Genomic DNA, 14,336 nt, shown 5'->3' with positions numbered 1-14,336 from the left:
GAATACTAGCGAACGCGTGAAGAGACGTTTTCGTTTCGGGTTTTTTTTTTGTTGAAATAGATAGCGATAGTAAAGAAGGTGCACGCAAGTGAAACATGTTGCAAATAGTGACAGTACAGTGCGGAGGATTACTAATATCACCCAATACAATACGTTTTAATCAACATTCAACAGAAGAAAAACCTAAGAAAAGGCAATCGATAAAAGCAAACAAAGAAAAAACTGTGTTACCAGTTCTACGGGCGTTAGGTAGGGCTAGAGACGGCAGCGAAGTGGCTTTCAAAGCGTTGCTCCTGCTAAATTATGTGTTGACAGCAACAACAACAACAAACCTAAAAACGAAAAACTTACTAACAATTAGCTCTTCTATCATTACACTATACTAGTATTAACTAATGACAATTATTGTCACTACCAGTGATTACTTGACACACTAATTCCTTACTAGTTCCGGCGGTGTTGGCTTCGAGCGCCAAAGGAATGCAAAAAACCGCGCGCAGAGCGAGATAAGGGGAACTGATATGCTGTGATTGATTTGTTTTATGTTCGAAATCTCTATGGAAACCATCCATCATTTTCCCGTTGCTAGTCAGCACTCACAGTGTGCTGCGTGTGTACTACTACTACTGCCCGCGAGAGAGTGCCAGTTGGTTGTTTTTGACTTCGTTGTTGCGTTGAGTTAACTAGAGAAAAATTAAGACAATTTCGGAAAGCTTAGAAAGGACCAGAGAGAAGGAGAGAGAGAAGGTGCAAAAGTGAAACAGGAGGATCTTAGAACAAAGGAGAAAATCGGTATCGCGGAACATGGAACATAAAATGGAACGCCAAAGCGCACGGTCGTCCTGCGAGCGAACCTTCATCTAAGAGAGAATGTGCAATTATGGTAGAAATTACTATTAGAAGATGCTTTGGGTTCGCGTGGACAGCGCGAGAAGAGTGAGAGGATGCATCCACAATTGGTTTGCCTGCTGATTGGATGAAACGACGAATGCCAAGTGTTTGCTTCCAAACATCGTTTGTTTGTTCTTGCTTCTCTTTTTGCTGTTGGACAAACGGTGGTACGAGCGGTGTTTGGACGAGGCGAAGCACCCATATGTGGTGTCAGGTATCGCGCCCCAGGAATCGTGTTGGAAGGCAAAAAATACAAATATAATTGAGTAAATCAAACGTTTAATAAAATAAATAATGCAAACTACACAGGGGAATGCACACACCCTGCGTTTGCAAGTAAACACAACACAAGCAAAATTAAAATAAGAGTAAAACAACAAAAACAGACAACTATTACAACATTACAACACTGAACACAGTGGACAAAGAAAACAAATCAAACATATTATATTTATAAATGAAACGAAACAATGAACCGTTTGTAAAACACATATTTGCTGCTCTAGGTAAAGGCAGGCAACACCTTAGCACCGTAAGAACATTGAAGCGTAAGCATTAAAAAGCAAACAAGCAACAACATTAAGAAACGAATCAACTTCACCATTCCCTGAAGTTGCTGTTGGAGCACACGTGCGCTGCGAAACATGCAATTATTTTAAGACGAAAACAGCCCAAATATGTAGAGTTTAAGGAAGCATACAAAGAAACACAGAGAAACCGGCCCCGCTGGGATTTCTTTCTGGTCAAACGGTTTTCGTCGCGATGCGATTCGTCGCCGCGCACCGCATAACATCAACATCATCACACAATCTGAAGAAAGAAAACGCGTAACCGCCGCCGGAGTGGAGCATTGTGGTGATTCAACTTGAGTTTCCTTTCTTAGAACGAGACTTTTTGGTGCTCAGCGAGTGTCACCACACATCAAGAGCACATTATACAAGGCGCGCTGCTATCGTGAAGGAGGAAATACTAAAAACCAGGCGAAGATAGAAACCCAATAAACCAATATTATGAATAAATAAAACAACAACGCAATCACTATCTTCAAACCAATCCCCTGCGGTCGCAAACATGCGTTCAGACAAGATAAACACAATGTTAGCACATTATAGATGTAGAAGCACGTATATAAAAACACAAACACTAAAAACTGAAGAACTAAACATTGACAAAAGTTTCAAACGTCAGCGCGGTAGATTGGAAAGGGTGTTTTCAATAAAAAAAAAATAGCATAGTATTCCCCGAGCCAACGAGCCAACACGGAATAGTTGAACATTATCCAAGTAGTCTGGTTTTTTCGTACCGAGCAAGCCTCGCCAACTCCTACGGGTCGCCAAACGGGATTAAGCGAGCACGAGAGAGTTTGGGGCGCGAATGAATTTAGAAACCGATTTATTTCAAAGCCGCCGTTCGATGCGGTTTCTGTTAAATTTAAATTTACAAGTAAACGTATTTATGTAGGGAACGTATTTTGCACACTTGATAGGCAAATTTTAGTTTAATCAACTGTCGCGAGTTACAGCGAATCCAACAATTGAAGTAGGCGGCGTGATACACTTTTGAAGGAATGTCTCGTGCTTTTTGTGGAATTTGTGGAAGCCTTTGCGCTCCATGTCGGGGGTCATGTTGAGAATAGTTAGTTTCAATCGCAAAATCTCACGAATTTAGAGCTCGGCGGTATGGTCCTATAAGTTCCTGTTTGCGTATGTTCAACATTCGTCGTGTTCGTTTGACCGGGTGAAATCAAGCTACCACGCCAAAGCAATACATCATCATCATGTTGTAGTGCGCGCCATAGGAAATGTTTGGTTTGTTGGACATGTGCCACAGGTTAGTAAAGGCCAAGAATGTTCAATAAGTAAGCATTTCAAGACGCACACGGGCATTTACGCTGCAAAGGTAACGACAGCAACAACAACAACCACAACAAAAATACACACAACAAATGAGAAACAAATAAAAAGAGAGTGAAAAGTATATACCAAACCAATGTTTGAATCTATTATTTTACAAATATGATATTAATCGTAAACGAACGAACGAAGGGGGCGTCACATCGCACACCAGTAGCAGCAAACGAAAGTGAGCAAAACGCGTTGTACCAAGCGCACCCCCAAACAAAAGGAGAACGAAAAACAAAATCATAAAATAATGTTGCCAGAGAAAAAAGAAGCATAAAGAGTGTGGAACGACAAGAAAGCAAACCATGAATCAAGAAGAAAATCAACAACAAATCAAACTTAAACCTAATGAAAGTTGTATTGACAAGGATGATATCAATAAAACAAGATGATTATCAAATAAGAGAAGAGTGTGTCTGTTTTTGCATCATTTTAAGATGATACTTTTTTACGCTCCAGCATGAAAACTACAGAAGCTAACAGGTAAGTGCCATGCGATAAAGTTTAGAAGACATGTTTTGATCGATTGATTACCTGTCTTGGTGCAATGTTTGATGATTTACGGCGGTGCTATACATTCAGGCAGCGTCTCGAACACGGCATTGAACGGTGCAATGGACACACAATGCTAGAAGAAAGTTGCATATTAACCAACATAATATTTGGGGCCTAGTGATGAAACCTAGCCACCCTCGAAAATGTTAGCAATATCGCCTTCCGACGTGTGCACCAAATGCACTGAAATGGCATGAAAACTATAAATATCAGCATATGTTCAACAAGAGGAGAGAGATGTGGTAGCAAAATTCCAAGCTTCAAATGATGTAAATTTGTCGCTACTCATTACTGACCCATTGCATGACTAACCACGACAAAAGTTTCAATAGCACAATGCAAACCTCTGTTTCAACAAAGATGTCCCGAACCTCGACGATGAAAGTACGATAGTCAGTACTTTTAACAATATTCATGGTCCGTGATTGTTTCCGGAATGGTTTGGACGTTCATGTTAGAAACTCCACAAATTGCGTAAACTCCTGGAACCCGTAAGCCTAACAAGACTATCCATGGACACGGAAGGTGTCTATGGACCGTCAGTGGCTCCAGGAAGGGGAATCCAGGTCGTGGATGCAATTCGCAGGTTGAGCGAAGGGGCGCCTAAAACGAGAACCACAGTGCACCGTTGTACCGCGTATCTTCCGCCGCCTTCGATGCACCGGAACTGCGGGCAGTAGAAAATGACGTGTTCCGCTGATTCTTAGCACGGTACATCCAAGTAGAGTAAGTAAACAATGTTTTTGTAAAACGTGACTTTTTATTTGCAGCAATTTGCAAATTTCGCTTCACTCAAACTACTCTCTCTCTCTCTCTCTCTCTCTCTCTCTCTCGTTCGCTTTCTGTGTCATCATTTCAGCCCAAAAAATGCGGTGGCCAAACAAATTCAGAAACATTGAAACTCGCCCGAAAATCGTCTTACAGATTATTTTTATGTAAACTGGTTGATATAAAGGATAGTATTTACAAAAGTTCCATGTGTATAGGTTTGATTAATTGCGATGCTGCAATTGTTTCGTTTATAACCTGACGTTCTCTCCATCTCTCTCTCTCTCTTGATCATTTCTAACTTCTGCGCGGCTAGCAACGATTTTTTCGACATATTTTTTTGTTTCGCGTACATTTATCCACTTTGCCTCCTTTTATGTTTTACACTTTTTTTGTAATTTTTCTGTTTTTTTATTATTATTCTAGTATTATTTTGCGCTTATACCCTAAGAGGGTGCGTATTTCATCGCTTAGTAGTGTGTCGTTCCTTATGCGTCTAGTAACTTCGTTTATCGAACATTAAATTCAATAATCCCACAAAAAAGAATAAAGATATAAAATTAAGCTTACAACGACGAAAAAATCCTGAATGAAACAAATCAATTAGCTTGTAACAGAAAACTGTCCATTTATGTGGCCGCATAACGGGACAATCCCGCACAGAGGCCAGCAAAAGGAACACTAACGGTTCCCCCGCCGTGCAACGCTCTAGTAGCGTCTGCATTCCGTAGTGGTTCGCAATAGTCAGGTTTCTGCGGTCGCAGATCATCTGGCGCACATACTAGGAATCTATTGGTTGTTTTGTTTTTTGTTGTTCACATTTCACACTAATGTTTACACGTGAAGGCAGTGAGCAGAACATCAAAGATAAACCAAAGAAAACATCAGTTTTCAAGAGCACATTAACACGCCCCGTGAACATTGTTTTGGAGCCATTAGTTTTGCTGAATCCTAATGCCTGTACGATCATTAACACAACGCACACTGTGCCCACCCCGTCGGTAGTAGTCAGCGAAGTAGGCATTGGGAAAGCTGTACAACTGAAGGGGTGACCCATGTTCGAATGGCGGTGTCGTATTGTTTCCGAAGCTTAGCAACACACCACGGAGGCATAACATTCGGCCCTTTTTGCTTTTATTTGCGTGTGCCATGTAGCGCCGTGTTTTGCCTTTATAAGTTAGAAACATCCTAATAAACAATTTGAAGAAAAAAAAAAACGATACAAAAGTAAGTGATTGCGTGCTTACGCGCCCTTCCTTATGCTGTCCCCCCCAGTCGCCATCGTCGGCGTGGTCGGCGCACATTGATAATGTGCAAACAGAAGCGGCCATGTCTAAAGTGACGGGGAATAAATCATCATCTGTGTACGGCGCAACAGCACGTTTGCATTTTCGGCTAAATTCGGCTTTTCTGCTTCATATCGAAAGGGTTTCTTTTTAAGATTTCACGTTCATCAGCTTCTATCTGCGCCTTTACGACATCGAAACAGCAAAGCAGCACCTTACCTTGACGACACACGGAGACATTTAATATCCTTTAGCATGCTTCCTGTCACCGCTGCTATTTCGAACTGGACGTGGATTGTTTCTGTTCCCCCGGTGCCCCACCACTCTTACTGGGGCCACGATCTTTCACATTACTGTCACTGGGTTGGTTGACGGGACTTTGACCACTATTTCCTGCTGCTGCTGCTGCTGATTGGTTGCTATGGTTACTTTGAACTGCCGTTTTGTAAGATAGTGCCGGTTTCAGCTTACTGCCACCACCAGCAGCTGCTGAGTAGTGGTGTTTACTGTGTGTACCTCCTGTGCCGCTGGTGCTGCCGCTGCCACCGGCAACGTGTGTACCAACGTTGCCACCACTGGCCACCAGTGAACGTTGGCTGGAGCCGGTATTGGTGTATGCCCGAACAATCCGATTGCCGGCCGAACCACTGCGACGTCGCGGCCCCTGGGTCGTGTCACCGAACGAACCCGTTCTAGTGCGCAACCGGTTAGAAACTTCTACCGTTTTGTTCCCCGTTGAATCGCATCTGTTCGGAAGGGAAAAAGACGTATGTAAACACTGTACGGTACGCGTCCCCAAGCTCCTTGAAGGACTTACCGTTTGCGGTTTCCGTAGTTAGCATTGACAGGGTTGTTGTACCCCGATGGACCCGCCACTGCTATGCGACGGATGCCGGTGCCTGGCGCCGTCGAATACCCACTACCACTACTGGCGTACGATGGACCAGGCGCCGAGCCTACCACCACCGCGACACCTTCACTCTCCGAAACGCTGCGTGGTCGGCGTTTGGCGGGGCGCGATTTAAGGTTGCCCACGCCCTCCAGCATTTCGTTGATTTGGGGTTCCAGCACGCGGAAGTCCTCGATCGACTTGAACTTGGCCAAAAACTCCTTCAGCTTGCCGTCGACCGTCAGTTTGGCAGCATTTTTGTAGTACTTTTGAAATGCCCAGAACTTCTCCAAGCCATACAGTTGTCCTGGAAGGGGGGTTGGAAGGAACACCGAACGCCACCGGGATTAGGAAACGAGACGAAGTGAGCAATGACCCCCCCACATGATGGAATAACGTACCATTTTCGTAGTCAACCATCGTTTCCTGCTGAAAGTCTTCGTACAGCTGCGGGCGGAACTTTTTCTCCAACCCGTACGAGTAGAACCGAAACAGACACTCCAACCCGTACCGGAAGCCGGACGACGCGTCGTCGATGGCCAGCTGGCGGAACTCGTTGTACATGTTTTTGTTGAAGTTTTCGCGCAAAAAGAACGACCAGAAGCGGAACAGCGTGTTCATCTCCTGCGACTGGCCGGGGCCCATGCGCTTGCGCTCCTTCAGGCACCGGCTGTGGTACTTGTGGTACACTTGCTGCGTGAATCCGTTCTCCTTCAGCAGCGCGTGCGACGGGTGCTGGAAGACGGGCAAACTGTGCGGCAGCGACCCGTAGCTCGAGGCCGTCGGGCTGGTGCCGGCCGAGCTGCCGATGCTCGTCGTGCGCGGTCGGTGCTCCACGGCGTCCAGCACCCAGCCGACGTGGCTCTCGACGGGCGGATTGTTCAGGTGGCGAGTCTTGCGCTTGCGCGGCGTTATCGGATCCACAAAGTCATCCTTGTTGACGGCGAAAAAGCGCGCCTTATGCCGGTTGCTGGCCGAAGCCGTGCTCGCGTTCAGGTCACTCACATCCAGCCCCGACAACAGGCCCGACTCCAGCCCCAGCCGATGCTCCGTGTCCACGAAGGTGGACGGTGGTGCCGGTGGCGGTGGCGGCGGCGTAACAAGCCCCGCTACCGCCGGTGCCGGCTCCGGCACGTCCTGCAGGGTTGATGAAGGGGGCGATGCCGCCGCCGCCATCTCCTGCTGCTGCTGCTGCTCCTGGCTACCCGCCTTTGCCGTCAGCTTCGGTACGATCTTGTCGAACTCTTCCTGCGTTATCAGATTGACCGAACGGTACGAGCGGTGCCCACCGACCCCTCCACGCCGTCCCGTATCGGTCGTCAACAGATCCTCCTCGTAGTTGTGCAGTCCGTCGTTGATGATACGCTCGAGATCTTGGGTGATTTTGGTGCGTGTCGTAAAGTCACCGGTACGATCGTACCCATCGTGCTTCGGTGCACGATGGGCCGCGGTAACCTGTGTCACGATGAGCAGCTTATTGATTTCGGTATCCGGTATCTCGTAGTCCGACTCGTCCTCGTCATCGGACCAATTGTCGGTAAAGTGATTAACGCGCCCACCACAGCCCCGTGGTATGTCAAGTTCTTCATCGAACTGGAAGTCTAATTCTTCTCGCTCCTCGGAGGACGGCACCGTGACTCCCAGTTGAGTTTTTTCCCCGCTGCCACCAGCGTTCTCCGCCGTTGCGTTGTCGCCGGCCGGCTCTGGTTGAGCTGATCCGGCCACCGCCGCCGCGACCACCGATGCCCCACCCTGTGCTCCGCCTTTCTTTGGCTGCTTGTTGGTGGTCGATTTACTTTCACCGCCTGCTAAGTCACTGCTCACAGCACCGCTGCTATGTTTAGTCTGCGGTTGCTGCGATTGCTGCTGCTGCTGCTGATGCGGTTGTGCCGATCGCGATCGTCTCTTGACCTCCTTCCACAAAGCTGCCTCATGCGGCTGCTGCTGCTGCTGCTGCTGGTCTTTATCGGCTTCTTCCGTGCTTTCGGCAGCCGCAGTTTCGCCAGCAGAAGCCCCGCTATTGCCAGCGCTAGGCTTGGGGTTGCCACCGCCGGCGCTCTGCTCCTTTCCTCCTTTCGATTCAACCGTTTTTCCTGCCGCTTTTTCGGCGCCCTTCTTCACGGCCGGTTGCTCACCGCTCTTTTTGGCGTTTCCCGAACGCTCCTTATTTTTTGCCAATGCCGTCGCGTTCGCTGCACTGGCCGATGCCGGAACAAACTCCGCAACGTAGGGGTTCAGATTCTCCTCGCCGCTACCGACACCGACGGACGTAACAGCGATGGGTGTTTCGTTGGCGGGCTTCTTTGCCAGCTTGGTGACCACCTCTTTCACCGAGCACGGTTGTACCATCGGTGCCACGTTTACGGTTGGGATCATTAGCGGAACGGCTTTCACGGGCTTGGCGATGGGATTGCGTATATTGCGCGGCAATGGGGGCGGCGGGATGCTAGACAGAATTTTCGATACCATCTGCATACGGGGAACGGTATCCGTCGCGGTAGCCTCACTACCGGTGTTGCCTGTGTTGAGAGAAGTCGCTTTGTTGGTAGCAGTTTTAACGGTCAACGTATCCGCCTGTGGTTGCTGCCCTTTCGGTTGCTGAGCAGGCTGCTGCTGCTGCTGCTTTTCCGAATGTGTTTCGTTTGCATCCTGTGGCTGTGCTGGTGGCTTCAGTGTATCTTGCTGCTGATGGTCTAGTGGGTGTTTCGTGGCATTGAATCCGAAACCACCATTCACGAGCGTGATCGCTGGATCGATAGGCCACTTGGTCGGTTCGGTGCTTGTGCGCACTTTATAGTCCTCCACAAGCTCCAACTTATCCGATTCCTTGATTGCTTCGATAATGATACTGATGTCTGCCGTCAGTGCCTGTATCCGGTGGAATGAGGCGATCAGTGTCACCGGAAGAAACCCTTCGCTGTCCATCTTTCGCCTTAGGTAGAAATCTCGGTTCAGATTATCTTCGCTGAAGTAATATTCTCTGCAAGCAAAAACCATCGTAGTAGCCATTGTTAAAAATCAACCAAAAAGTGCACTTTTTTCTATTTATGAATCGCCTCTGAGGACACAGTCACGAGATGATACAATAATTATAACTTCTACATCTACACAGTATGTCATTTGAATAACGAAAACTTATTTTTTTAATATACAATCGAGACATGACATGACATGAGTAACACAGTACCCGCCTGAATAGCTGGAATAATGTAATAAAAGGATCCTTTCATAGCCAATTTGAGCTTAGGGAATAGGAAATAGTCACACGGTAACCGATCAGGGGAATATCCTGCATTGGTTGCATTTTATATATAGATGTCTGGAATATGGCTGCATTTTGCAAAAAATACTGTGTAATTAACAAATAGTTTCCTGTCATCGCAGTAGACTGGTCGCCGTCGATGACAGCTCTTCTACAGCATCATTATCAATGCAATTGTTTATCGTGCCAGTGGTTGGTAAAGGTACGCGCTGTAAATTCTAAGAACATGCGCAAGAAATGGTTTAACACTTACATCTGGGTCTTTATACACTCCTTGATACTCAGCTGGTCCATTCCGATCAACGGCGAACCATTGTAGTAGAACGTGCTCAGGTAAGGCATGATAAACGCTGCTTGGTCGGATCCGATTTTGGTGTTCATCGCACCGAAATCCTGAAATCCGCACTCCAGCCCGGCACCATTTTCGGCACCAACAACGACAGCCACACCGCCTCCGCCGACGCCGCCCCCTCCAGCCACCGATAAGACGCGGTCACCCAACAATCGACCACCCATACCGCCACCGGAACGCACCGGAACACCCCGTCTGTATCCACCGATTGCGCCACCACGTGAAATTCGCCCGCTGCCTCGTCCACGATAGGTCGGCGGAGGGCCACCGCCGCGTGCCGATCTTATCCGGTTATTGACACGATTCGCCAGACCCGCTGCACCACGCGTCGGAAGCGGATGTTGCTGCGGCTGCTGATGTTGCTGCGGCTGATGTTGCTGCGGCTGCTGCTGCTGCTGCTGCTGCTGAGGCTGCGGTTGCTGATGAGAGTGCGCTGGAGCCTCTTGGCGCCATCCGGTCGGCCCATTCTCTTCAAATGGCCGATGCCTGGGCGTTCGCTCTCGTCTGACACGCGATTTTGGCAACTCAATTTCCAGCGGTACCCATTTCGGTTTGGGGCCTTTGCGGTTTGTTTGTGCTCCCGCCGCACTACCGTTTAGTTCCTCCCCGGTGCCGGTCGCTAACGCTCCACGAGCTCCACTGTGTGGTGGACGACTATGCTGTGCTGCCGGTGGGTGGTGGGAAGGGCCACTCAAATCGGAATCTCCACCGGCAGTTGACTTGAACACATTGCCCGTGGCTGGATTATCACTACCAGCAGCAGGAGCAGGAGCACTACCGCACGACAATGGCGCATTAATTGCAGTCTTTGATTTCGATTCCACCACAGGCGGCGCCACAGCCGCAGGGGGGGCCTTCTTGGTTGTATCGGTCTCAGCCCCACTGCTGCTGGCTACAGGAGCAGCGGCGGCGCGAGGATTACTTTCTTCCGTACGCTGATGTATGTGCTGCGAGCTGGAATTGTCTTCAGTTCCCGGGGGGGAAGTAGTCGTACTGCTGCAGAGCTCGGGGGCAGCACTGTTACTTTGCTTTTTTGGTGACTGAGAAGAACCCACGGCCACGTCGGTGGGTTTGTCTCCATTTCCACCCGCTTTCGCACTAAGATTATGATCACGTGTTCCGGTCGCTTGCATCGGCAGTTGTTGTTGTACCGTCGGTTCGTTTGGTTTTTTCGACCCCTCGTTGGCCGCTCTTCTCTCGCCCAGCGAGGGCCATTCTCCACTGTTGGCCGTGAAATTCGTTGACTGCTTAATCGAAAAGGAGGCAAACAAATGGCGAGATAGACAACAATCAAATTACTGCGTTATACATAAACTTTCAAAAACACGAAACCCGCAGGGCTTCTAGTGTCACTTACCTTCGCATTGGAGCGTTTTTTATCAGAACGGCCACCACCGGTTGGTACCGACACGGCCACCGACTTGACGTTTGGATCGATTGAAACAGTTTTGTTGTTACCATTTCCTGGGGAAGCGAGTTGAGCGATAGGAAAGCATTAGATAGGAACCCCCAATGTTTGGCAGGAATATAACCATATTTACCATGAGACTTGCCGCCCTGTTGCTTGCTTTTTTCGGTGCCAACCGTGGCACCGAAACCAGATTTCTCGCCGTCCGCCGGAATCGAAGCGTGTGAAGCTGTGTTGACAGTGACTGCAGCAGCACCGCTCCCCACAGACGCAGCAGCTGCTGATGGTTTGGCGTTCGATGGGTTTGACTTAGCATGTGGCCGTGTTTCATTCAACGGAATAGGTGCTGGTTCCACAGTTGGCGTTACCTACAAAATAACCAATGCGATAAACATATTTAAAGTCTACACTTTTTCAATTAACATTTAGTTTGTCCAACAAACCGTACCTTCCATGCGTTCACCTTGGGTAGTGGCGCTTCGATAAACTTTTTCGACTCCTCCTTCGTACGCTCTTCATCGTCCGACGGAGAGGCCGATGCAGCGACAACGGCCCCACTGTTGGTTGCGGCGGCGTGCTGTTGTTTACTAACACCACCGTCCGCTCCTTCCGCCGCCAACGCCTTTTCGTCCTTGGCCGCTTGGTCTACCGTGTTCGCATGAGCACGACTTCGGTCACTAGATTTACGTTTGTTGTTATCCTTCTTATATGAACCACCGCCGGTACCGGCGGTCGCGGCGGCGGCCCCCGTATATGACTGCTGCTGCTGTTGACCGCTCTCTGTGACTCTCTCGTTGGTCTTTACACCTTTATTCTGAAGCTGCTGCTGCTGATGCTGCTGCTGAGACCCGGTGCCAGGAAAGCGACGACCGGACCCTCTACCATTGCCACCAGAGGAGGCGACGCCGCCGCTGGATGATTTCTCTACGACCACCGATCTACAGGACCCGCCGCTGCTGTGGCCAGCAGCAGCAGCAGCGGCGGCAGCAGCGGCGGCCGCTGCTGCTGCGGCAGCTTTAGCTTTACGATCACGTTTGTGATGCGACACGACGGGAACAAAGTTGGCATCATCCTCAAGGTCGTCGGCCCAGCTTTGGGCTTCGGGAGCCTTGTGCGTCTCTTTGGTGCCATCAGCTCCACCGGCCGACGTCGTCGTCGGCGCTGTTGATGTGCTGCTGAACATGCTGCTGGTGGTGGAATCCTTGATCGCAGTAGCCGATGCACCGGTGGTTGCCGGTTTACTTTTACCGCCGACTTTCACTGACTCGCCACCTATGTTTTCTTTGTTGCTGTCGGCTTGCTGCTGCTGCGAGGCCTCCTTGCCCTGTTCCTTCATGTTTAACAGTACATTGGCGTAGGAAGAGCTGGACGTGTTGTAATTATTGTTATTATTCTGGCCAGTGTTACTGGGCGCGCCGGTGCCGTCGGACACCTGTACCGAAGCCATAGTGGAGGGCCGCCTGTTGTCTGCCCCCGAGAGGCCTTCGATAGAAGCTTTCGCACCGCACAGTCAGCAATCACGAACGGTTGTAACTGGTGCGGCGTGCGGTTGTGCTCCGTAGGCGAACGTCGTTTCGCCGCCGCATGCAGAGTCGCAACCACAAGGATGTGTATTATCGGACGAAACTAATGTTTTCCCTTCACACACACACACAATCACACATACACCCGCGGTCCTCGGGTTCGCCTGCTCACCGTCGTCGTCGTACCGAACGCTGACGTACAAACAAAAACATTCAGCAAAAAGGATCGAAACAATGATTGGCTATCACAATGACACCACACTACAGACCATTATGAATTTATTTCTTTAAACATCTTAACATACCGGTCTAGTCAAGTGTTTCTTTTGTTTTATAAAGAATTCACTGCACTCGAGTAAGCTTTGCTTGGCCACCAACAAACACGTGGGGACGAGGCACCGAACCCGGAGAGACAACAACCAAGCACGCTGTGTGTTGTCACAGCGCACTGCGATCTGTCAGATCAGCCCCGACAATGATGCTGGTGATGATGATGACGATGATGGTGCTGATTGCCGCTGAATTTGGCAAAATGACAACGCGACGGACGTCGTCGAATTTCGGCTCAACACACACACACACCCAGGTACAAGCATACACACCTCGCTCACGCACGCACCGCGCTATCTGTCACACTGCTCTATCGCACACATCTTATCGACCGTAGCGCTCCATGGTACCGGTGCTCTGCTGCTGCTGCCGCTGCCACCGCGTGTGTTGATCCGTTTCGCTTCCGTTCCGTGCGCGCACTGGTCACATACGGTGTTCCTGCTCGTTGGGCAGCGGTTGTCGCGTGTGCGCGAGAGAGAGTAACACTTTGTTCGGCACCGACCGACCACCGCGCGCGGCTCTACGCACAGGGGGCGAGAGTGAAACGGCCAATGATTTTCGGTTCACCAGCGACCAAGATCCCGTGTACCGCCGCCGGGTGTGTCTGCCATGCGACAGAACGAGAGCAGTTTTCGATTACTTACAGCACACCTCGTGTGGCAAGCACACACACACACACGCATGCACGCACGAACACGTACGCTCACAAGTAGGCGCCCCTCGGTGGTTCTTGCATGCATCAAAATTCGAAAGCACACATTTTTCGACTTTATTTCAAGCGCAATCAACACATCATCGCACCTTTCCGGGGCGTGTGCGAAGAAGAAAATGAAACCCAGGCGCAGATGCAGCGAAAAGGATGAAACGCAACGAAATGATGGGAAAAAATGTCCTCGCAGCTCCGCCGATCACTGCGTTTGACTGCTTTCCACACACCAAGCGGAGCGGAGCCGATCGCGCAAACTAAAAGGGGGATCGGTGAAAAATAACCACAACGCCAGGAAAAAAATTACACTCTACACTCGGTCGTTCAACGTGATGACATAATGTGTGTATGCTATACAGAGGCAGTGTCTCGGGACTCTACCGCGGCGCCCCTGTTCGACACGGCACCTCCTGTTTGGCCCCAGAGGGCCAGAGTTCTATTTTCTTCTTCGTCCTTCGGTTCTCC

General features: G+C 49.5%; 1 protein-coding gene across 1 annotated transcript; it reads right to left on the bottom strand.

The window, feature by feature from the left end:
• Nucleotides 1-4,227: 4,227 nt before the first annotated feature.
• Nucleotides 4,228-12,759, bottom strand: LOC128266901 (la-related protein 1). Its single transcript, XM_053003690.1, has 10 exons — nucleotides 11,761-12,759; nucleotides 11,446-11,680; nucleotides 11,262-11,368; nucleotides 11,036-11,151; nucleotides 9,806-10,678; nucleotides 7,500-9,270; nucleotides 6,692-7,427; nucleotides 6,219-6,597; nucleotides 5,621-6,147; nucleotides 4,228-5,303 (listed from the first exon to the last, which is right to left on the bottom strand). Exons 1-9 carry the CDS (start codon nucleotides 12,757-12,759, stop codon nucleotides 5,676-5,678), a joined length of 5,688 nt encoding a protein of 1,895 aa, XP_052859650.1. The 3' UTR covers nucleotides 4,228-5,303; nucleotides 5,621-5,675.
• Between the last annotated feature and the right edge of the window lie 1,577 nt (nucleotides 12,760-14,336).

The sequence above is a fragment of the Anopheles cruzii genome, chromosome 2, assembly GCF_943734635.1.
Source record: "Anopheles cruzii chromosome 2, idAnoCruzAS_RS32_06, whole genome shotgun sequence".
Lineage (NCBI taxonomy): Eukaryota > Metazoa > Arthropoda > Insecta > Diptera > Culicidae > Anopheles > Anopheles cruzii.
Note: the sequence above shows the minus strand (reverse complement) of the source record. Positions and strands in the feature narration are given on the sequence as shown.